The sequence below is a fragment of the Dreissena polymorpha genome, chromosome 7 (genome assembly GCF_020536995.1).
Source record: "Dreissena polymorpha isolate Duluth1 chromosome 7, UMN_Dpol_1.0, whole genome shotgun sequence".
In the NCBI taxonomy this organism is placed as follows: domain Eukaryota; kingdom Metazoa; phylum Mollusca; class Bivalvia; order Myida; family Dreissenidae; genus Dreissena; species Dreissena polymorpha.
This window is the reverse complement of record NC_068361.1, coordinates 103,385,411-103,409,141: the sequence shown is the minus strand read 5'-3', so window position 1 is coordinate 103,409,141 and position 23,731 is coordinate 103,385,411. Positions and strand designations below refer to the sequence as shown.

The 23,731-nt window shown below is 34.5% G+C and overlaps 2 protein-coding genes and 1 long non-coding RNA gene across 7 annotated transcripts; 2 read left to right on the top strand and 1 right to left on the bottom strand.

The window, feature by feature from the left end:
• Positions 1-7,309: 7,309 nt before the first annotated feature.
• Positions 7,310-10,609, top strand: LOC127838725 (zinc finger protein 862-like). Of its 4 annotated transcripts, none has more exons than XR_008029925.1 (4): positions 7,311-8,253; positions 8,515-8,919; positions 9,262-9,380; positions 10,503-10,609. XR_008029925.1 is itself a non-coding variant. In XM_052366701.1 (4 exons), exons 1-4 carry the CDS (start codon positions 7,449-7,451, stop codon positions 10,510-10,512), a joined length of 1,395 nt encoding a protein of 464 aa, XP_052222661.1. In that variant the 5' UTR covers positions 7,314-7,448; the 3' UTR covers positions 10,513-10,609. The 4 variants fall into 4 exon arrangements, 3 of the variants coding, with proteins under 3 accessions (XP_052222662.1, XP_052222660.1, XP_052222661.1); XM_052366701.1 differs by having other exon boundaries at positions 7,314-8,253; positions 8,515-8,975; XM_052366702.1 differs by lacking the exon at positions 10,503-10,609 and having other exon boundaries at positions 7,310-8,253; positions 9,262-9,454.
• A 131-nt stretch (positions 10,610-10,740) lies between these two features.
• LOC127838729 (uncharacterized) lies at positions 10,741-11,640 on the top strand. The gene is made up of 2 exons (XM_052366707.1): positions 10,741-11,041; positions 11,188-11,640. Exons 1-2 carry the CDS (start codon positions 10,946-10,948, stop codon positions 11,494-11,496), a joined length of 405 nt encoding a protein of 134 aa, XP_052222667.1. The 5' UTR covers positions 10,741-10,945; the 3' UTR covers positions 11,497-11,640.
• A 4,707-nt stretch (positions 11,641-16,347) lies between these two features.
• On the bottom strand, positions 16,348-23,279 carry LOC127838733 (uncharacterized). 2 transcript variants are annotated; one of them, XR_008029927.1, is made up of 3 exons: positions 23,175-23,279; positions 21,332-21,449; positions 16,348-20,910 (listed from the first exon to the last, which is right to left on the bottom strand). It is a non-coding gene; the product is annotated as an uncharacterized LOC127838733 (long non-coding RNA). The 2 variants fall into 2 exon arrangements; XR_008029926.1 differs by lacking the exon at positions 23,175-23,279 and adding an exon at positions 22,948-23,128.
• Between the last annotated feature and the right edge of the window lie 452 nt (positions 23,280-23,731).

Here is a 23,731-nt window from a genome sequence, read left to right as displayed (position 1 = left end):
ACTACTTTGTTGGTACTTCGGCCACTGTGTGTAGGAAAAAGGTAGATTCATCATCATCATCATCATCATCATCATCATCATCATCATCATCATCATCATCATCATCATCATCATCATCATCATCATCATCATCATCATCATCACCATCCTTCTCCTCCTCCTCCTCCTCATCATCATCACCACCACCACCACCACCACCACCACCATCATCATCATCATCATTCCATTGACCGGTCTGGCCGTTTGGGTAGGTGGAATGAGGGACGATGACGAAGAGATCCTCCGCCAATCAGGTTTGTTGAAGGCTGCTGAGAGCAAATTATCCACGGGAAACGACGTCCACTCTTTCAATTTCTCTAGGCAGCTTTTCTTTTGACGGCCTCGACGGCGCCCTCCCTCTGGCGTTATCTGGAGCACAGTCTTGTAAAGAAAATTTAACCTGGTTACGTTTTCGAACCAAGCCAGCTTTCGTCGTTTGACGGTCGCTAGTCAGGGCTATTGAGAGCCAACACGTGTTGCAGTCATGTTTCGGACGTACTCGCTGATCTGGTGCTCCATGTAGGAGATGCGGACGAGTCCTCGGAGACACTTGTTTTCAAAGGGCTCTATCCTGCGTTCTATGTCCGCATAACGTGTCCAGGTCTAGCAGTCGTACAGTAGAATGGAGACTACACGTGACTTTGCTACACGTGACTTATAGAGCCTGTGCTTGGTCTGGAAGCTGATGGAAATGCTTGTCTTGGAACTAAGCGGTAATATTACTATCCTTGTACAGGCCTCTCTTTTTCCAGCTTCTCGCCGTTGATTGTTATTACTTTAAAGATGGTGTTCGTGATGTTCACCATGATCTTCGACCTCCCCTTGCTTACCTCCATCCCGAATGCCCCTACTCTTTCATAAAGGCTATTGGTGATTTCTTGGATGTCACTTTTGATACCACCCATGAGGTCAATGTCTACAGCGAATCGCAAATTTGAGATTGGTCTGCCATCACTTTAGAAAGAGGTGTGGTGGTCTCTGATGGAATTCCTGCATTATCCTGAAGAAGTCACCCTTCTGTATATTGAGAAGTACTCCGCTGCTGACGTTTCCGTAGTGTTTTTAGATGACTTGCACCAGGTGTTGGTGTCGATGACATTGTGTAGGATGTTCCGGGCTGAAAACTTGCCACGTATCTGTGCTTTAAATACCTCTGCTTTCTCTGGATCGTTGAGTTTCTCTAAGTCAGATCTGATAAGAAATCTGAGAAGATAATTTAGAATCTTAATTAAACCTTTATAACAAATATATCAACAAACCATAATTCGTGTTATCGTGAGTTGTTATCGATTCTCGCGGCTCTCGAAATTTCAGCCACACGATAAACCAGGTCGTCGGCTCATAATTAATGAATATCAATTAAGGCATTTTTTATGAGCCATCATTGGATGACTTGTAATTTTTTTTTTTTTAAATAACATGTTATTACATGTATCTTTACATCGTTTGATAACAGTTCATGTTTGTTTCAATGTATTTCTATTAGTTATTTTGCGAAAAAACAAAAACAAGTTTCACATGCATCTTTTTTGCATGAATTATGTTTTATTTTCATTTTATATGTTATAAGTAGGTGTCATTTAATCTTGATAATCTTATCTGAACATGTTCATGCATATGTTGTTGGCATACATATTAATGCTTTATTTCCTCACTGGGGACAACGTCTCCTACGAAGAGAATTCGTTCGTGCCTCTATCAATGGTGTTTATGCAAGACGATTGTCTTGCTTACATTGATTATACTCAATTTGTTAAGGTAAAATCAATTTGTTAGTTGAATATTGTATATTTTATCTAACACTTTAGACTTAATTTTGAAAATGTAATTACTAAAGAAATAGGTTTCTCTTACAGATACACTAACAAGAAATAATGATTTTTTTTAGGAAAAGGCAGATATGTGTTTTGTAATAATAACAAGAGCTGTCAGAAGACAGCGCGCTCGTCTTTTCGAGTACTTGACAATATAACGTAAGCTATCATGGGGAAATTGTTCATATTCGATAAGGTCAAGGTAATATAGTCATATTCTAACTGGAATAGGACCTTAATTAAAACATTATGATCGCTTAAGTTTTAAAGAAGTGGGACATTATAGACGATTCTGAGTTCAGGTATATTTTCCACAATGTATTGAACATTTGTAAAGACATTAAATAAACTAATAAGATTATATTTCAAGTTTGATAGAAATAGCTTGGGTGGGATGGCTGGACGTCTTTCAAAAATAAAAAAATAAAAAAATGTTTGTTTTTTCTTTCCATGTTTAAAAACAATTCTGTGTGTGTGTGTGCGGGGGGTGGAGAGGGGAAATTATGTGGGGGTGGTCATTTATAAGATGATATTTCAAAAATAAGAAAACACAATCTGTTCGTGAAACACAACGCCCCCTACTGCGCCGCTTTGAAGCCATATATTTGACCTTTGACCTTGGAGGATGACCTTGACTTTTCACAAATCAAAATGTGCAGCTCCATGAGATACGCATGCATGCCAAAGTTGCTATCTTCAATATTTTAAAAATTGACCTTGACCTTTGACCTAGAAGGATGGCCTTGACCTTTCACCTCTCAAAATGTGCTGCTCCATGAGATACGCAAGCATGCCAAATATCAAGTTGCTATCTTCAATATTGCAAAATTTGACCCTTGACCTTGACCTTGAACAATGACGTTTACTTTCACCTTTCACCACTCAAAATGTGCAGCTCCACGAGATGCGCATGCATGCCATATATCGAGTTGATATCTTCAATATTGCAAAATTTGACCTTTGACCTTGATCTTGAAGGATGACCTTGACCTTTTACCACTAAAATGTGCAGCTCCATGATATACGCATGCATGCCAAATATCGAGTTTATATCTTCAATATTGCAAAATTTGACATTTGATCTTTGACCTTGAAGGATGACCTTGACCTTTCACCACTCGAAATGTGCAGCTCCATGAGATATGTATGAATGCCAAATATCGAGTTGCTATCTTCAATATTGAACAATTGACCTTTGACCTTGAACCTTAAATGATGACCTTGACCTTGACCTTTCACCACTCAAATGTTAAAGTTATAGGACGGACGGACAGACGCCATATATTTGACCTTTGACTTTGAAGGACGAACTTGACCTTGACCTTTCACCACTAAAAATGTGCAGCTCCGTGAGATTTTCATGCATGCCAAATATCAAGTTGCTTTCTTCAATATTGCAAAAGTTATGACCAAATTTTAAAGGTTTCGGACGGACGCACAGACTGACGGACAGTTCAACTGCTATATGCCACCCTATCGGGGGCATAAAAAGGCAAAAAATATTTTTAATGAAAGCAATAGCTATAATACTTTAGGAGTAAAATGGACAAAAACACACAACTTAACCAAATATTCAATTTTCTAAGTATAAAAATTGCTATAATCTTTCGTAATGCTAGTCAGAGTTACATTACTTTTCCTGCACAGTCCTCTTATGATGGTTAGTAAGTGTTTCGAGCATGAAAGCAATAGCTTTGATACTTCAGGAATATAGTGGACCTAAAAAAATTCGGATTTCTTAGTTTAAAAAGGAGCATAACTCGAAAAATAATGCTGACAGAGTTATGCACCTTGACCTCTTGTTTCCATAAAGAAGCATTCCAAGTTTGAGTTAATTATCTTTGATAGTTTTAAAGTTATTTGACTTAATAAAAACTTTCACCAACAGCGACGGCGACGCCAACGCCGGGATGAGTAGTCTAGATCTCGTTTTTCTTCGAAAAGTCGAGCTAAAAGTATGCTTTACCCTGAAATGTCGCACAGATTCGATTATGAATATTTCCGTTATTGTTTTAGTTTAAATACAAAATCATTTCTCGCTATATACTTTTATATAACCTTTTAAAAGATACTTACATCAGAAGTATTTTTGAGAAAATAAGGTTTAAGGCAGGGGCAGATATGTAATATTTGATATTTCGCTTATTTATATATCTGTTACTATTTATCTATGTTAAATTAACAACATTTACTTCATACGATATGATTTTAAATCACCTTTATTACTTTATAGGAAGGACTATTTAAGTAATAGGAAAAGGCAGTACTAAAATAAACGCTTTTACCTTAAACATTACTCATTGTCAATATGTACTACTGCATATACTGCAAAGAGCTGTTACATTAATACGCATTGTTCCTATATCATTGTTTTTCTTTTAAGCTATAATAAATAACGAAACTTTATGACATGTTTTACTTGTCTTTAATTCTATTATTCGAAGTCACACAATTATGTTGATTTGATTTAAGCGGGCGTCACGCGATAACGCCAAATAATAGAGGACCACGATATTATACGATATCTCCCACAGTCTTACATTTATGACTTCAATCTTGGTTTATTGATTCCTATTGATAGTTATTTAAATCTATTCAATGTCAATTGGGTAAGGGCCGTCACTAAAACGCTTACGGATTATGCATACAATATAGATAACGTTGAAAACTGCATACGATATGAACAAAGAAGGAAATTGCATACGATATGGACAAAGAAGGAAAATGCAGACGGGCTTTAATAAAATGGATTTAAATCATTATTTACACGTCACTAAGATGCGCAACACTTGTAAATGTGATATTTTATTAAAAATAGTAGCATTATTATCCATTATTATCCATAGTACCGATAGTTTAATCAAAAAGAAAATATTTAAAACCGGTTGAAGTCCGTGGGTAATATGTTACGGGTGAAATTTTTCGGTGTTTTTTTTCTTTGCAATTTCATATACAATTAAAAAAGACAGGAAATGTATAGGTATTTCTGCGTTTTTATATAAATGACACGCAGACGATATAGAGTACGCTGAAAACTAATATATATTTCCACTTTTTTTAAAGAATTAACGCACACAATCCATGTTCTAAGAAAAACAACACAAAACATCTAACTTAATGATTAATATCCGGTCACACGTGTCATATGGCTCCAACAGGTGCTAACATTTTCTATACTGGTCTCGAAAAATATCCACAATCCCCCTGCGCGACACCATAGCAGAAGTGTAGAATATACTTACTCTGCAGTACTTGTGTTTTTATAGCAAAATTTTTTTTTCCACTTTTTGCCCTTTATACACAAGTTAAGTGTCAGCAGAGCTGGCAGGTGGACTCCATAGTATTCGAGTTAAGACACCCCATGCTAATTAATATCCATCAATTTCCGCAACAATTATCAGTTTGATGTGACGATAATCTAGAATGTGTTACAAATGCTGTCGTTTTTTAACAACTCGATTTGTATCTAAGAACAGAGTTTAAATGTATAAATAACTGTAGATCATTGTATTTATTATTTAAATAAGAACATAAATTAATTTTGTATATTACTCGCCGACGGGAATAAGTTAGATGTACATTGCTTATACATCTTCTCATTATGTATACACACACAATAACATTTATCTGTCAACAAAATAATTGGTTAGATTTACAGCCACTAAAAATAAAATTTTAACACAAAAAGAGAAGTGCCGTCTGTTCGGAAGTGTGTAATGACCGTACAATATGATTTATGTGTTTAATAAAAAAAATATGTGGTAAGAATCCGAGCACCTAGGACTATAAAACAACAGAACAGCTACGAGAATTTAAATTCCAGTTAGAGCATAATGTGCTATATGTTATAAGATATATGTATAATATAATATAACATTTTTAGCAGTATAGTTCTTACCCCGCACATTTAAAACGACAGTCAATATATATTTATTTAATGAAACAATATTAGAACGTTGGAATAAAATACTAGAGACTCGATCTGTGAAAAGGGGTTTAATGTACATGTGCGTAAAGTGTCGTCCTGGAATAGATTGTGCTGTCCGCACAGGCTAATTAGGGACGACACTTTCCACATAAACTCGACTTTTGCTTAGAAGAGACTTTCGTTAAACGAAAAATGTCATAAAAGCGGAAAGTGTCGTCCCTGATTAGACTGTGCGGACTCCACAGACTAATCTGGGACGAATCTGTACGCACATGCATTTAAACTCATTTTCACAGAGCAGGGCTCATTATGTATTTGCTAATATTTATTTCAAATGTTTCGAATGTGCATTTTCCTGTTGCTCATATGGAATAATAAATATAATTCAAAGTTTTCAAAGTAGATCGGCAAGCTGTTAGTTAACATGGTAACTAATTGAATAAGGGCATACTCGAAATGGTAATTTTTTTTCTTCATGTATCTACTTTAAAACGTTAAGCATTTGGTGTAAACTTTTATGTAAAAATGAGATAATTAAATAATAACTTGATAGAACAGTATCTTATTAGTGTTCACAGTTTACAAAACAATAACAATTTGTAATAACTTGTGAGCTTACTTATAAGAGAATGTCACAAATATCAAACAAACAGTAGTCTATACGATAAATCATCGTATATTGTGAAAAAGAGTTGTTACATGAAAAATCTCCAGTATAGGGTAGGTAACATAAAGGTGGGATTATGATAGTGATAATGATAATACTAATAATGATGATTATATCAATCACGGTGATAATGATAGTGATGATTATATAGCTAGGAAGGGCAAATAGTACGATAACACTGAACATTAGGGGTGGTACCTAAGTAATAAGTCTACAAATTCAGTTTATTTTACACGCTATGGCATTTTCTATGTACAATACATACATGCACATGCACTTGTGTAGTGATTAAAAACTATTGCAATATCCGTTTCAAAATTGTAGTATGATTGAACGTACGTAGGTCCCCATACTATCAGGCTTCGCGAAATTGCCGGTCCGTCGGTCCTGACCGGCAATTTTTCATTTGGTCCGGCAGGTTTAACCAGAATGTCGGTCCTTGTGACCGGCAAAATAAATGTGAAATGAATGCAAACATATCATATTTTTTCAAAGTTGAAAATTCGAAGGGCAAACCTTTTACTACAGTCTACATCATGAAAATGAAATCGCTCATTGTTTTGATGTTTGCAATAAGTTTGTTACGTACAATTAGCAAATCCAACTGGTTACACAACACCTACTTCAAACTAAGTCGCAAAATCGGCAACTGCGTTCTAACAAAAAATCTTGATAGCTTTGATATATTTTTCGAGTAGATAAGGACATTGAAGTATGAATTTCTGTATGAAGCATTTCTTTAAAAAGGTTGTTTATTAAATATAAACAATGTTCTAGTATTATCTTTATAACATGCACTCGTCATAGGTCTCCAAAAATGTTATCATTTTACATTGTACAAGTTAGTGTCAGTAAACCGCAATTTTATTTTCGATACTTCTACAATCTTTAGTCTACGTTGTTAAAATGCGTAAATGGATATCATTGGTCAGTTAAATATAGTTTGACCAATTAGATGCCCTGTAACTGTTACATATTTCGCTGGATGTAAACATCCAAAATGTCGTTTTTACGCTTTTATGATGGCGCAAAGCCAGGTAAGAAAGGTAAGCTAACCGACGATAAGAAAAAAGAAAAAGCGAAAGAGTACGAGTCTCGAAGGGTGGAAAGATCTTTCCAATCAAAATGGAAAAATGAAAGAGACTGGCTTGAATACGACGAAGAAACGAAAACAATGTTTTGCACTTGCTGTAGGGCAAATTCACAATTCAGGTCAGTGTCTGTGAAAGGGAATACTTTCGTAGAAGGCAGCTGTAATTTTCGGCATTCGGCAATCGTTGATCATGAAAAGTCAACACCCCATGAGAAAGCTCTACGCATGTCAAAAACAACGCCATTGACGCCTTCAGAATTGAAAACTACCGAAGCTGGAAATGCCTTGAAAATGTTGCAGGCGGCAGAGCGTAACAAACTGTGTTACCTGTTTAGAAACGTTCATGCCATAGCAAAGAACAACAGACCAATTTCCGATTATAAGTGGTTATGTGAATTAGATATTGCTAAACAAATTGAAATTGGATCAACATATATAAACGATCATGCAGCAGTGAATTTTATCCATCACATTGCTAAGGTTGAACTCTCTCACACAGAAAAACAATGTAAAGCTGTTCCTTTTCTGTCTTTTCTGATGGACGGAACTACAGACATCTCGGGATCTGAGCAAGAAACATTGTATTTACGGTATTCCAAAACTGGCAATGTAACCGAGAGGTTTCTGAATACAAGTTCCCCGAAATCAACAACATCTGCAGACCTGTATGACCACGTAATTGATGTGCTCAAACAAACAAATATTGACAAAGGTAATTTAAAATTAACACCAGCACTAAAAGATAAAACTAAATTTGTGTTTCTTTTAATATTTATTTAAAAATAAATTTGTGAATAATTAAAACCATCAGCATCTGAACAAATAAATAATTGAAAGAAACTGTAAATATAAGCTTTGAATCACTGAATCAATGTTTGCTTAAGTAAATGTCATGATTTCTGCTCCTGCCATGGCAATGGTTTTATCAGAAAGAAACTAATATTCAATAATCAACCAACTGTATACATTTCAGACAAACTTGTGGGCATGGGTACTGATGGTGCTTCCAACATGACGGGTTCTCGTACAGGATTATCAACTTTGATGAAACAAAGAATAAATTCTGAACTAGTCAATGTTCATTGCTTATCGCATAGACTGGAATTAGCCTTCAGAGATGCCATTAAGAAAAACAAGCAGTATGAAAAGCTTATGACATTTCTCATTGGCGTACATTATTTCTACAAGAAAAGTCACAAACAAAAAACTGGCCTTCTCACAGCTATCTCCACTATCGGCAAGGGAGTGCTTCCACCTAAAGTTACAGGAACCAGGTGGCTACCTCACCTCTTCAGATCAGTTACAGCGCTTCTCAAGACTTTTCAGGCATTAGAAATCCACCTTGCGACTGCCAGTCATGGAAATCCTAAAGCAGAAGGTCTATACAAGCTGATGACAGATATAAATCTGTTAGCGTTCTGTATCTTTCTACTGGTATGAAATTCAATGTGATCATATTTCATTTTTGTAATTTTAAAGATTCAATAACATGATTAAAGAATCATGAATGTAATACATATTTCATCATTATTTTATACCTGCAAGGTTGTTCATCACCAATAAATTGTTTATTTAACATACAAACACTCATGTTGTAACAAACCTATTTAAATTAATATACTAGTATGGTATAAAGATTAACATATAACATGAAAGCAAAAAGAATTTAAGTGCATACATTCATTTCAAATGTGTATAATTATGTATATATAATCTTCAGGATGCACTGGACCCAGCGATGAGGCTTTCCCTCAAGCTCCAAAGATCTGATGTGACGCTCTGTGATAGCCTGTGCTGGATTGAAAGCACAATGGAAATTCTACAAGAAAAGAAAGGAAGGTACTGTAGTCACCGTTCAATATTAAAATTTGCCATGAAATAAAAAGAAACATAAACTTATCAATAATATTAACCAATCGCAGTGTTAGTAATAGTATGATCTGTATCATTATGACTACTAGAAGTAGGTTGCATATTAAAATAATAAATTGACTGCTGGCTTGAAAGGCTACCTGAAGCTGCCATCGAGCTTCTACAAAAACGAACACATGAAGGGATAGCGCTTAGAGGTAATGCGTCAAGCATGAGCTATGCAGATGGCATCATTGATAGTCTGGTCGAGGCCATAAAGACAAGATTCGCAACAGAGTCGAAAAACATTCAGAATGCTACTAAGATTCTGCACTTGAGAAGTTGGCCATTAGGCAAATTGACAGGTTTAATATTCAGTTGATCCCCAGTTATTGCCCAAGTTCAATTGATATAGAAGTTTAGTTTCTTCAGTTGATGTTTTCAATGCAATGTTTGCATGCTAGCATAGTCTTTACAGGGTTTCATTGTTTGTTTTATTTTGGTTTGTTTGTTGTTGTTACAGCTAGTATAATTATAAGCCAACGTTTCAGCCTGTGTGAAAGCAGTTACAGTTAAGAGTTAAGTGCAAAACTCTTGTCTGGCTATAGTATAAAGCTTTCTGTTAAAAATCAGTTCTCAAACGTGCTGTATTTCTAGTGATCGAACTCTGATAAATATTTGTTGTTCATTAATATAACAGGAGATTTCATTAACCTATCTGCAACAAGTAAAGTTGTTTGCTAAGTAAATTTAGAATGTAAACATTCATACTTGGCCAATATATTAATAATTTATATAAAACTTAATATTATATACTAAAACGTATGGTGTTGCATTTTGCCTCACTTGACTTGACTTCACTCATAATAATGGAACATTGAATGATGTATAAAAATTTAAGAGTACATAATTTTTTTCATAAATCACCAAAGAGCAAGCTGCAATGGTTGTGTTGCTTATTTCAATAAACAGAAACAACATATAATAATTATAATACTAATAATTACATCATTAGTTACAATTTGTCTCTTATAGATAAAAAGTTTATGGTTGCGTATATTTCATCACATAAAATGGTTAAAGTTTTAGCATGTGTTACCTTTATTTCAGAATATGGTGATGAGGACGTTCAACTGGTGTGTTCCCATTTTGAGAAAACGCTGAAGCGTGCGGTGGCAGAGTTCACACCAGTGGCAGCAATAAACGAGTGGAAACTTGAAGAAACTGGTGCCAAAAAAGTAAGTTTTGTGTTGTTTGTTTTAGTTAGGAAACCGTTTCAATTGAACTCTTTAAATTATTTGAAGAAAAACAACACAGAAATAATATACTTCCGGGTACATTCGGTTGAATACCTATGTAATGATAATGTTTTCAGGCATGGCAACGACTTATCAGACCTGGGATGGGACCAGGTACTGACAGGAGCAGTGGCAGATGATCTGCCAAATATCACCCTAGTGATTGACCTGCTGTTGACGCTCCCATCCACTAGTGTGCGTTGCGAGACCGCATTCTCACAGCTGAAACTCCTCAAAACTTGCAGGAGGCAAAAGATGGGGGAAACTGTTCTACTGGACCTGATGACCGTCAAGCTGTTGTCACCCAGCATAGATGCCTTCAATCCAGAATCTGCTATAGATTCATGGCTGGTAAGCTTAACTTGAAGTCAAGCTCATTTAAAATATTAAAACATGCAACCAGCCACTATGTGCAGTACCTCCACCATGTTTTGGCAAAGTATTGTTTATACTATTTGTTATAATATTGATTGGGCATTGGAAATTTAACTTTTCAGGCTGAGCCTTCTGGTGGAAGACGGACATCTTACACACGCAGTCGCAAGCGTAAGCATGACCCAGAAACCACAGACATTTCTGCCCCATCAACTTCTTCAAGTGCAGTGATATGCCTGGAATCAGACTCCACTCACTCCGACTCAGAGGAAGATGCTGAAGTGCCTGTGCCCAGTGTGGTACAAATCACTAACTTCGAAAAGGAGATTGACAAACTGTGTGACAATGATGAAGAAGATATGGAAATCGAAGAAGATTGCGAAGACTTTCAAGACGAGATGACAAACACTGAAAAACTGCTGTCTTATTAGAATAAAGGCTTGTTGAGCTAAAATAAAGGGTTTTTCTTAATGTACATAGTTGTGTTGTTGTTTTTTTTCGGTCCGGCTAAATTTTCTCCGGACCGGCACATTTTCTGAAATGCCTGTCCGGATGACCGGCAGTTTTTTTCCGATTTCGCGAAGCCTGCCATACTATAAATAGGGTACTCGCCCATCGAAAGTTTGGGAAGGTAACCGTAGAGAAACTTTTAAGCGATTAAATAGTACGATTATACGTTTTATCGAATTCAGTTCATAAAATTGCTAAACGCTAATGTGTACAACTCTTTATGATAGAAAAAGTTTTATAAAATTAAACAAACATCTATATTATAGAACTATTCCGACAATTCGTAGAAATTCTGATGGGTATTTAGGCCAAACAATGTTATTAATTTCCACTTACATAGACAAAAAGTAGGAGAGATAGGTCGTTAGCTTGTTTTACTATTCAATTGAATAAGAATTATTTATTAATATACAAATGACATGAATTCAACTTTCAAATCTCTGTATAATCTCTTTCGTCACTTGTTGGCAAATTACAATTATTAAATTTAGATAATACGATCGCAAAATATACAGCTGGTTAATTAAGTGTAATAAGCAAAAATGATGAAAACTTAACATGGAATACCAAAATAAACTTTGGGGTTCGTTGGGGAACCAGTAACTTGTTAACCTCTTATACTCCTCGTAAAATTAGTGATAATTGATGTTTTTTAGGGTTCACTAGAAATAATGTTTTATCTGTCTAATTTGCAAATGTAATACTTTATGTGTATTAAACTTATTATAAACGTAAATGTTACCATTTGATATATGCATATAAAGTTTTAGTGTGTAATAGTAAAAGTAATTACCAATAATTGTGGCAAAAGTAATTTTCATGTACCTTATTTTGATACAACCTTAAACGATATGTATCTAGTGTCTTGTATTATTTTAATACTATTTTAATACCCGATATGTATCAAAAATAGACACAGCGTTTTTAAAGAAGACAGATAAATAAGCAGGAGATCTATCAAATTCAACAACAACATTTATTTCAGCAATGAAGCTTACAATAAAGCTTCTAGCATATAATAGTAAATGTCTGTTTTTAGATATATTCCGTAATGGAAAAAAATACTGATTGATAATGCTACAAAAATCAAAAAGTAAACTCACTGATTGCCTTCCCTAAATAATTCTGTAATTGTTGTTTTGAGAAATAAAATTTTGTGAGCTAAATGCTGTTACAACGTATGTACTGTTTTATGTGGCCTGTGAAACAAATTAAAATATATTCTGTTCTGTTATATAAATATACCTCTGGTTCAGTTGATTGTATTTATTATTTGATAAAGGAGTCAGCAAACTATTAAAATAAAATTGGTAGATTTTTGTATAAGCGTTTACACGCCAAATTCGATTTTTTAAATACACGGAATAAAATTCTCATTATATTATTCATTTGAAAATGAGCAAATAAAGAAATATAGAAATGTAATTATAATTGTATATTTGGTTAAGATATTTCATTCTCCATTTATGTAATACCACTTATGATGTTGTGGCTGTTGTTGTTATAAAACCACTTGTTTACAATGTATTTAATATAAGAGAGACGGACATACTTTATTAACTTATCGTGTTAATCAGTTATCAAAAATACAATTTGAAGATCAGACGCAATGGTAATATCGATTCTTTAAGCATTCTTACGTGATTTACATATCATCAAATATTTTATGAAAATATTAAAGTAATGTAAAGCTGTGTGATTTAAATCAGAATGAAGATGTATAACATATTCCTGTCCGTTGATATACTTTACAAATGCTTTTATTTGCCTTTATATATATATATCAGCAAAAAGAGTTAATTAATAAAGTATCAATCCTGTGTATTATCTCCGTTCATTGAAAAATACAGCGTCAATAAATGACAGACCCCAGCATATCCACATTATGCGTATAATCCTCATAAGCTCTCAACGGACCTACCACTGGGTTAATGCATTTTTTTCCTGTGCACCTGTTAGTTTTGATCACCGATAATGATCGCTGCTCTGTGACCACAGCAGGATATCAATGAACGGGGATAATACACAGGATTGGGGCCAATAGTGAACCAAATAAAGTACATTATTGTTGTAACTATGTACTGCATAGCTATTGAAGATTGCAAAATGGGTCTTTCGAACTGGGATTCATGTGTATTTTACTGTAAGGTAACTTCTAAATGATTTTGGGGTTTCAGATATAGTTTTATATTATAACAAAATAAGTAGTTCTTTGTCGTTTAAGAACATGTATACTACATATACAATATTATCACATTCTATATACACTTATACAATTACTATTGCCAATTCATGATTTTGCGATATATTGTCTGAGGAAGGACATTTGTTGCACGCTTTAGGATTTTTGCATCCTCTTTAAGTATGAATATTTTGATTTTTGCATCCTCTTTGAGTTTCACAGTGAGTGATTGACTAACTATGCGATTTACTTTTCGACGGTGTGATCGACTGACTGCGCGACTGTTTATGTAAGCGAGTGACTGACTGTAAGAATGTTTGAGGGACGGACTCACTCCGCGAATGAACATGCGATTTACTGACAGTGCGAGTTTACAAGTGCGCGATTGAAATACAGTTACACTGATTGAATAATTTGGCTATAACTTTTTTTCATCAAACGCCATAAAACTGATAGAATGTAAAGAATGTATGTGATCTACCGTAAATTCGGCTAATGAAAATATTGAGCCGGAGGAAACTCACTAATTGACTTACTGTAAGAATGGGATTGATGGACTGAATATGCGAAAGAAGCTGTGAGCGAGTGACAAGTGGGGTTACTAGATTAACCGAAAGCGCGCGCTTTCGGTATCGGTACCGAAAGCGCAAAAGAATTACCGAAAGCGCATTGAATACATGCGTCCGTCCGTCCCTTCTTCGTTAAGGCCGGGTTTCCATGTCTCCGCGTCCGCGTTCCGTGTCCGTGTGTCCGTGTCCGCGAAAAAAACGAACTGGTTGAAATCTGTTGGAGCGATTCCATGTATCCGCGTTCTGCGTCCTCATTTTTCGTCCGCGAATTGCGTCCGTGAAAAATCGCTCGGTGAGCGATTTTTCACGGACGCGGACTCAGTACACGGACGGAAGTGAACATGAATGGTCGACTTTCAAGCATAAATATTAGTGAAAAAATAATATATTTAGTAAGGGATCACTCTGAAATATACAACCAACGTAAGAAAGAATACAAAGACATTGCATCAAACAATTCGAATATATACCGTCTACACTCTATAATCGCTTTTCAAAAGACACAGTATATATTTCAAACAAGATACAACGCTGTAAGAAGTCGCTATTTATGTTCTTTTTTGTCTATGCGGGTTCACATTCAAGTTTTAAAGTCTGTAATACGAATAATCAGTAATGTTTATCAATCTAACTATGCTAATTGTCATTAATTCAGCCTGTCCAGAGTGGCTTATCAGCTAGTTTCGGCTTTCTGTACTGTGGTGTTGGAGAAATTAGCTGATAGCGGTATGAAACATTGAGATATTTAGGATTTTTGTATACCTTGGGTTATAACAGTATTTAAATATTTTGTTAATAATTATTAATAACTTACCAAGGTCCTAAACTCTTCATCGTTTAGCTCTAATTCTCTAATAAGATGGTAGTATGTACCGTAATTTTGACGGTTTCTTATGATGGCACGTGACAAGTACCTATGTCTGCGTTTCCGTCTACTAACTTGCAGTGCTGCCGCAGCATAAAAAATGTGTGCTCTTCTAATAACGACATCCTAATCCAAGTACCACCACGTTTGGAATGAGCTTTTTACACGGAAAGGCTTAAATAATAAGCAGATGCATGGAAACGATACTCCGTGTACGTATACGGAACGCGGACACGGAACGCGGACCCGGAGCGCGGACACGGATGCATGGAAACCCGGCCTAATCCGTCCGTCTGTTCATTCGTCAATTCTCTAATCCGTTCGTTCGTTCGTTCCTTCGTACATCCGTCCCTTCGTTCATTCGTCCGTCGGTCCGTACGTTCGTGCGGCCTTTCGTTCGTACATAACATAACATGAACTTTGTTCAGTCTGTGCGTCTATGTCACCTATCAGCCTTATCGTTACTGTCTCTCATAACGCCCCACTGTGGTGTGGTCTTATGTCAAATATATCTATCTTGGTCTGATGTGCGGATGTAGTATCTTTAAATGCGGCACATGTAATACAATAATTAATTCAAGCAATTACACTTAACAAAAAAACACGATATTTCTTTATTTCCGTTATCAGTTTAAAAATGATGGTATTACTAAACAGTAAAACAGATTAATGCACTTGGCCGCTAGATGAATAATGTTATACAATCATTCTGGGCAAATTTATTATTTCAAAACATTTTTAGTTGGCAATGTTATTCACGTCCAATAAATATATCAGTTCTTCTTATCAACCAGATGCCTGTTGTCTGCTACTGTTTCTTATCATAATTGTATATATTACAATACACCATCAGCGGCCGAGCGCAGAATACTGCACTTGGCCGCTAATTTTTGTTGTGTGGATTGCATCAAATTAAAGGTCAAATTCCGATTAAGTGCGCGTGCCATTGAACGTTAAGTTAAGCGAGAGATGGGAATTAAATTACCGTACACATAATTAAGAACTGAAACTATTCTGTCAGCTTGATTTATAAATCATGTTTCATCGCGCCAATATATTCATTATTTCAAAAATTGTGTATAAAAGCAAAACGATTGAAATTATGTCCGAAACCCAGCTTTTCACATAAAATGACCTTGAACATAACGCCAGCAGACCCGATTGAATACACCTCATTTATTCCAATCAGGTAAATAACAAATACAATAATAAAACAGGGGAAGTCTACACTGTGTATTAGCAACCTGCTGTGATGATCCCTATCTTGTCAGCTCAATACACAGGCACCTGGCTACCGTACTGGAAAAAAAGGATGAACTGCCAAAATAACTGATTTCATTTATTGCTAAACTGTTGTGTACATTTTAAATTAACAACGAGAATGGATCAATATCACCGTTGCACATTTTAATTAATTTCACAGTAATCTGTTCTTTAAATAGTGATAGCCTAATGAAAGACGGCGCTAATAAAGAATAAAGTGTGAAGGTGGATATTAAGAAATAAGATCCATTTTCGCATGACACTGGCAGTATAGAATGTAGTCTTATATAAATAAAACACATTTAAGACATGGATAAAAGATAAATAAGACACATTTGAATCTCTCATTTCTTAAAAAAATAAGCACGTAGTCACAAATAAATAAGATACGTTTAAGAAACAGAAAAAAAATATATATAACATACATTTGCATATTTCATTTCTTAAAAAAAAGCTCGTGAATCTGAAGCAATACATTTATTTCTTACACATTATTCTAAAAGTCGACAGACAACATAAGTTCAATGAGGGAACCACAATTAAATAAGATCCATTTTCGCATGATACTGGTCTAACGAATTTTTCAAACATTCAATTAATAGAGAGCAATATCTGGCTGTCATCATCGAACCTAAATTTGGTTGCAATGGAAGTCAAAATTGATGTGTAATGTTTTGTTTTTCAACTTCTTGCTCCAGAAAATGTTTTTTATTTACTTTCTCCATGTACATTAGTTAGTCCGTTTTAGCGTTATGATTAACTCAACAATAATGGTGAATTGAGTGTTTTTATCAAAGTTGTAACATTATGCAGTTCATAAGGAAGACGTTATACGAAATCTAGCAAAATAACGGCGCACAGACATTTCACTTAACAAACGTAGTAGGTGTACGTTTCGGCGGCTACTGCGTCTGACTGCACTAAAATAATTACGCTTTAATATCAAATGATCAATTATATTCAAGTCACATAGAAGCCGCTCATATCTTATTGAGACGCAAGGCAAAGGGTGTTATAAATGGGCTTCAGTTATCTGAATCCGTACCTATGTTGTCCGAAGATAAGAGTCATTGGCATGTGGAAAAATTAATGGAACCAGTAACACAGCCTGCTTGCCAAATTCACTACACCCATAATTACCATTGGGTCGTGTCGATTTTGCATGATAATCAAATATTTCTATTGGACAGCTTAGGTAACGATCGTTCTAGAGATAGATTAATACCACATGGCCTTCAAATACAACTTTCAGTATTATATGGTAAAGACAAAGAATACATTGATATCACAATTCCGACCGTGATGAAACAAAACAATAATGTTGATTGTGGAGTTAATGCCATTGCCTTTGCTACCCAGTATTGCCTCAATAAGCAATTGGAATTCGAAATAATTTTTGATTCTTCTCAAATGAGATCGCACTTGATGCACTGCTTCGAGCAAGAAGAGATATCTCTTTTTCCGGTCACCCAAAAAACGTTAAGTAAACGTAGTATGCTTCATGTGAAACGCGAACGGATAAATAACTACTGTTTGTGTAATCTTCCCGAATGCGTTGACAATATGATTCAATGCGACCGATGTCCTTCTTGGTATCATAGATCGTGTATAAAAATACCATTGGATGTGTCAATTAATGATAAAGTTTTTGTTTGCATTAAGTGCAATGTAACTGACTGCTCAACTGACATACCGACCGCCTCCAATTAATCTAATACCGACTAAATAATTGTCACCGTAAACATAAAAACATCATTTTAAAACGACCACATCAGTCTAGCGCCAGCAAATAAAAATACCAAAAAATCGCGCGATCTATATACTTATACAAAATATAAGTACAATCCTATCACATAGCAGGATTTTGGTGACCGGTTGCCTTCGGTATTATGCCGTACGCCGACTCGCCAACGTCCTGCACTATCTCTACAGGCTAGTGTACATAACATGTGACTTATAATTTAATAGTTGTGCAAAATAACTGTTAATGCATTTCATTACTAACCTCTGTGCATCTATATCTATCCAGTAGTCGAACTCAAAATATCTAGAGAAGGGCGTACCAGTATGCATTTGTACATAATAAGGATGTTTCAAGTTATGTCAATATTGTTTCAGTATATTTTTATACTTAATTGTATCATGACATCAAGTTATACTGAAGTCGTAATTCTGCGTAAATTTCTTGTTCTGTACAGTTTTTGAAAATTGTTTTTTTTCCATAGTAACGAAGTAATGGTTAGGAGAAATACAAACTTGTTAAAACACTGTCATTTGTTAGACTTGTACTCGCGCGTTTCTGTTATGTTTTGCAGTCAAACCCATGTGTTACTGTCGTGCCATTCCAGTGGTGTCACGAGATTGCGTCAAACTACAAGAATGCTACAGCACGAAAAAAATACCAGAACATTGTGCTCATAATTTTCATAAGACAATTAAATGATTTTCACTTTTTCCATTCACCTATATTTATACTCGAACTGTTATTGTTATTGTTGATGTTTGCTTACAGTTTATACTTAACGATTGTTAGTAGCATATATTACAATATATGTTTGTACTGACCGTATATTTTAATATGACTAATACTTAAATCCCATAAACTGTTGCTTGTTGTTTTTACAGCTTATTATTAAGTTATCTTTGTTGTCGATAATGAGCCTTTGCACACACTTTTTCGAGCAAATGTTTGAAACTTAAACGGAAAAAAACGATCGCTTACATCTAATTTTACTTTGATTGTTCGTGAGTTCATACTGTTAAATGACAAATGGTCGATAAAGTGAAGTAAGATCAACAAATAATACCCACTGTAAGAACGCGACCGTCGCGTTTAAACGTGAACTCAACGAACGTTTCTATTGTGGTTCGCGAACGTTATCTACATCGTATGCGTTAAAACAATTTCTATCAATAACTGCATTAACCAAAATTAAAGTAATATTTTCATAAAATTATAATAGTTGATGACTTATTATGCATTTTTCAAAGAACAGAATTTAAAACAAAGTACATGCATTTTTCAAAGAACAGAATTTAAAACAAAGTACATTAAACAAATCTTCGTTTATATGTTGCTTTGAACCAAAACAAGAATCATTTGTGGCTCGGCACGAGATAAGGACACCACCATCTTGTCAAGAGATGACTTCTTCATTATAAAAGTGCAAAATCTGACAAATTAAAATCAGAAATTTTAGCTCTGACTTCTCAAAAGGGACGAATTTGTGACACTTTTTATGTTTACTATTTAACACCGATTTTGATTAAAAGCAAAACAAGTATCATGTGTGGCTTGGAACGAGATCAGGACATCACCATCTTGTCAAGAGATGACTTCTTCATTATACAAGTGTAAAATCTGACACATTATAATCTGAAATTTGCGCTCTGAATTCCCAGGTGGGGACGAAGTTGCGACACTTGTGATGTTTAGTCTTAAACACCGTTTTCGCAAATTTTGTCAATAAAAGCCAAACGATTTTATGATATGCAGTGCATGTAATGACCAACCTTATGACTGTTAGCCTCGCCACAAATGCCGTTGTAAATGGTTAAACTGCTTAACACCTACATTGGGCCGCAAAATGTAACAGGCAAAAAAACATAATGATATCATGGATGAAATGAAAAGACAAATCCAGCGTATTTCATAAAAAAAATAAGATGATTGAAAGGCCATTACATAACATAACAAGGTATGTGTTTGTAAAACACAATACACAATGTCCCTTTTTGAGCGATTTTGACCCATATATTTGACCTTTGACCTTGAAGGATGACCTTGACCTTTCACCACTCAAAATGTGCAGCTCCATGAGGTACACATGCATGCCAAATATCAAGTTGCTATCTTCAATATTGCAAAAGTTATGATTTTGACCCATATATTTTACCTTTGACCTTGATGTTTTTGTAAAAAAAGTGTGACATGTGCATAATACACCCCATTTAAAATCAATGGATGCAATGTAAAAAAGTACATTATTCACAGGGAGCTAGAGACAGACAGATTTGGAAACTAAAACAAGCAAATTCATTGACAATGTGTAAACAGTGCTGAGTGAACATAGAATTTCTTGTATTCAAAAGCTTGTGCAGAAACAACATAACATTTCTACATTATATTCCCTTAAAATACTTTATCATGCTTAATATTCATAATTATGGATGAAAGGCTGATTAAAAAACAGACACAAGATATACATCAATGCCATTATAATAACATATTCACCCTTACAAAAAAAACTGTATTTTTAAATTCTTTGATGAAAACTGACCTCTTAAGTCTTCAATTAAATACTTGATATGTTTAAAAGGTCCATCACAAGACAATTACTGGGCAATACATGTATATAGTCCGTGTTACCACCCACACACAGCTCAAACTGACGGTTAGATGTAAACATGGTAAGGTAAGGTTGCACCAGGATCTGCCAGGTTCATTTGTGAAGATCTGCAATGAAAATATATAACAATGACTGATAATTTATGACTGCAATGTTCCACAAACACATCAATAATACATCAATACAGTGGTAACCACATGTTATTTTTCCCTTCATTGTTGTTTTTCTTATTGAACTTAATATTTGTAAAAATAACACAACACATTATTAATCAAATGATACACTGTTATCAACATGAAAATAAGATTTTTGTTTTGTACATAATTTTATTTCTGTTCCCTCCAGATATGCATAGTGAAAAGAGCTAAGGCATTTTTGTTTAATAAATTCTGTAAGTTTTTATCTAAACATCCGCATACCATGGATAAGATAATCAATAAATCATATGTTGTTTTTCCTAATGGAAAAAATAGAATAAATAGTAAACACAAATGAGGTAAACAATACATGGTGTGAGTCATACCATACCTGCTAATTACAGTATAAGCACATCTTTTGGTACTATGTCATTATTCCCAATCAGTATGTTATGATGTGGATCAGCTTTGGACACATGCCCCTACATGTATATCATTGGAGTTCCTCACTGAAACAACAAGATACAGGCCTTAATAAAATTATTGCAAAATATATATGTGTGGTTTTAATTATATTTAAACATAATATATTACAAATAAAAAAAATGCCCGCACAAGTATTGAATCTGGTAACAATCTTACCAATATTCCAAAACATATGAGCAGACAACCTTTAAATTGTCTAAAACTGGAAACTATAGTCTCTAAAGTGACTTCCAAATTTGTGTTGTTCTACATTTTTTATTTCTTTTTTGTTTTAACGAATCATTATCTTTGCGCATCACTGCTTTAATGTCAACTTGATCATGAACACTTAATTGACATTGATAACGCATTCATTAATCCTTTCAGTGCGGGAACCAAATTTTGAAGGCCTTTGCAAACAGTTTGGATCCAGATGAGACGCCACAGAACGTGGCGTCTCATCTGGATCCAAACTGTTTGCTATTCTGATAGTATTTTTTGAAAAAAATCAAAGAAATGCTAATTGTAGAAATTCAGCAGACGACATTTTAGCAGACGACAAATTTCCCAGCATGTAAAGGGTTAATTCTGGTGTTACAAATAGAATTGCGATTGCTTACAGTCAATTACAGGATTGCACACAGATTTTTAACACAAATTTTATAATACATGTACAGTCAAGTTACCATTACCGGATCAGTAGCGTAATAAAGTTGTTCTGGTGAAAAGCAATAAATGTTTTGAGACTTCTTTTACATCAGTTTGATTAAATATTACCTTTTCTCGCTGATTCAGCATATAGTCTTATTTTTAAACGCAGGCAAAATGTATTTGTGATACCTTTTTTTCGCTGCAGAATTCATGCATTAACAGATCAGTTGTAGCCATAACGGATCACGTGATCGAAACCACTCAGGGGACTTCTACCACGCTATTTGAACTGTCGAAACATGAACTGTGTTGTTTACAATGCCCAAATTACATTGCCAGTTGTAAATTATATTCATTTGTTTTTGTTATAATTGTTTTCTATATGTGATTGAAAATGCTGTGTTCAAAATATCATCCAAAACTGACAACTATTTATCGGGAAGCGCATTCTTGAACATGAAAGTGATCCTCTATGGGTAATGATCCGGTAATGGTAACTTGACTGTATCTACTACAACCTAATTCCATATTCATTTGACAGTCTTTCAGCTATCAATTGATCAACAGTTATACAATCATCTTAAAAATAAATAAAGTGAAAGTAGAAAACTTTGAGAAGCATATAAGCACTAAAATGTATCAAAGATGTGTTACTACAGTTGATGTCATTTTAAAATCGTATAATAAGAAATGATTTGACAGATAAATTGTGAAGCGTTTTAGATTTTGACAACTGTGTAACAGACAGAAATATCCGCTAAAATCGTCATTATGAGAGCCAATACGTCTCATAAACACGTTATGATTGATGAAATATATTCTTTTACAGGAAATGTTTTTCCACATACTACTTCTTGAAGCAAACAAACTGAAAATCTATGAAAAATATACCTTGGCAAAATCCAGAAAGTTTATCCGAAAATTAACAATGTTGATCTGCCATTCCATGCCCTACTGTTTTGATTGTTATATTAACTTAGGTTAATCTACACCATAAAATATCAAAATAAAAAAGGTAAACATCAATATTTAAGTATCCATCATGTATTTTTAACATCAAAAAATAAAATTAAAATAACTAAACCATAATAAACACCACAATAACAGACAGCGATTACCGTCTGCAATTTCCTTCTTTGTTCATATCGTATGCAGTTTTCAACGTTATCTATATTGTATGCAAATTCCGTAAGCGTTTTAGTGAGACCCGTAAAGGGCCATGTCAATTTAATGAACGAGTAACCAGATCAATGTGTACCTTGCGGAATGCAAATCTGTCCAATCAGTAGTGAGCTTTCTGATCACGTGACATGGTCAAATTTTTGGGTTTAAATCGAAAATTGTGAGTGTAGATGCGACGCAAGCGACTTAAGTCATGCACAGAATGGCGAAATACATAAATGTTCCTATTCATCGAACTATATAAGTATATTTGTTGGGCGTTATAACTTGTATATATCTATTTTAAATATTATCGATTGAAACAGGACTTTTTCACTACCAATGTTTTTTTGTTAAGCTCGCACGGTTATCATTGTGATCACTGGATTATTGATCATTTTGTTTTGTCGACGAGAATATTTACATTTGTATATGTGTTGCTCGTTTCTGGTGAAAAAAAGACAAATGCGCACGGTTTATCATCTAGTGTGGAAAATGAAGCATTTTAGTTTAG

What these genes read in the sequence shown, in the direction of transcription:
- LOC127838729 (XM_052366707.1), top strand. Translation starts at nt 10,946, where the DNA reads ATGGGGGAAACTGTTCTACTGGACCTGATGACCGTCAAGCTGTTGTCA. An exon ending in CTGCTATAGATTCATGGCTG is followed by an intron (nt 11,042 to 11,187) that starts GTAAGCTTAACT and finishes TTAACTTTTCAG; the next exon opens with GCTGAGCCTTCTGGTGGAAG.
- LOC127838725 (XM_052366700.1), top strand. Translation starts at nt 7,449, where the DNA reads ATGTCGTTTTTACGCTTTTATGATGGCGCAAAGCCAGGTAAGAAAGGT. An exon ending in ACAAACAAATATTGACAAAG is followed by an intron (nt 8,254 to 8,514) that starts GTAATTTAAAAT and finishes TATACATTTCAG; the next exon opens with ACAAACTTGTGGGCATGGGT. An exon ending in CGTTCTGTATCTTTCTACTG is followed by an intron (nt 8,976 to 9,261) that starts GTATGAAATTCA and finishes TATAATCTTCAG; the next exon opens with GATGCACTGGACCCAGCGAT.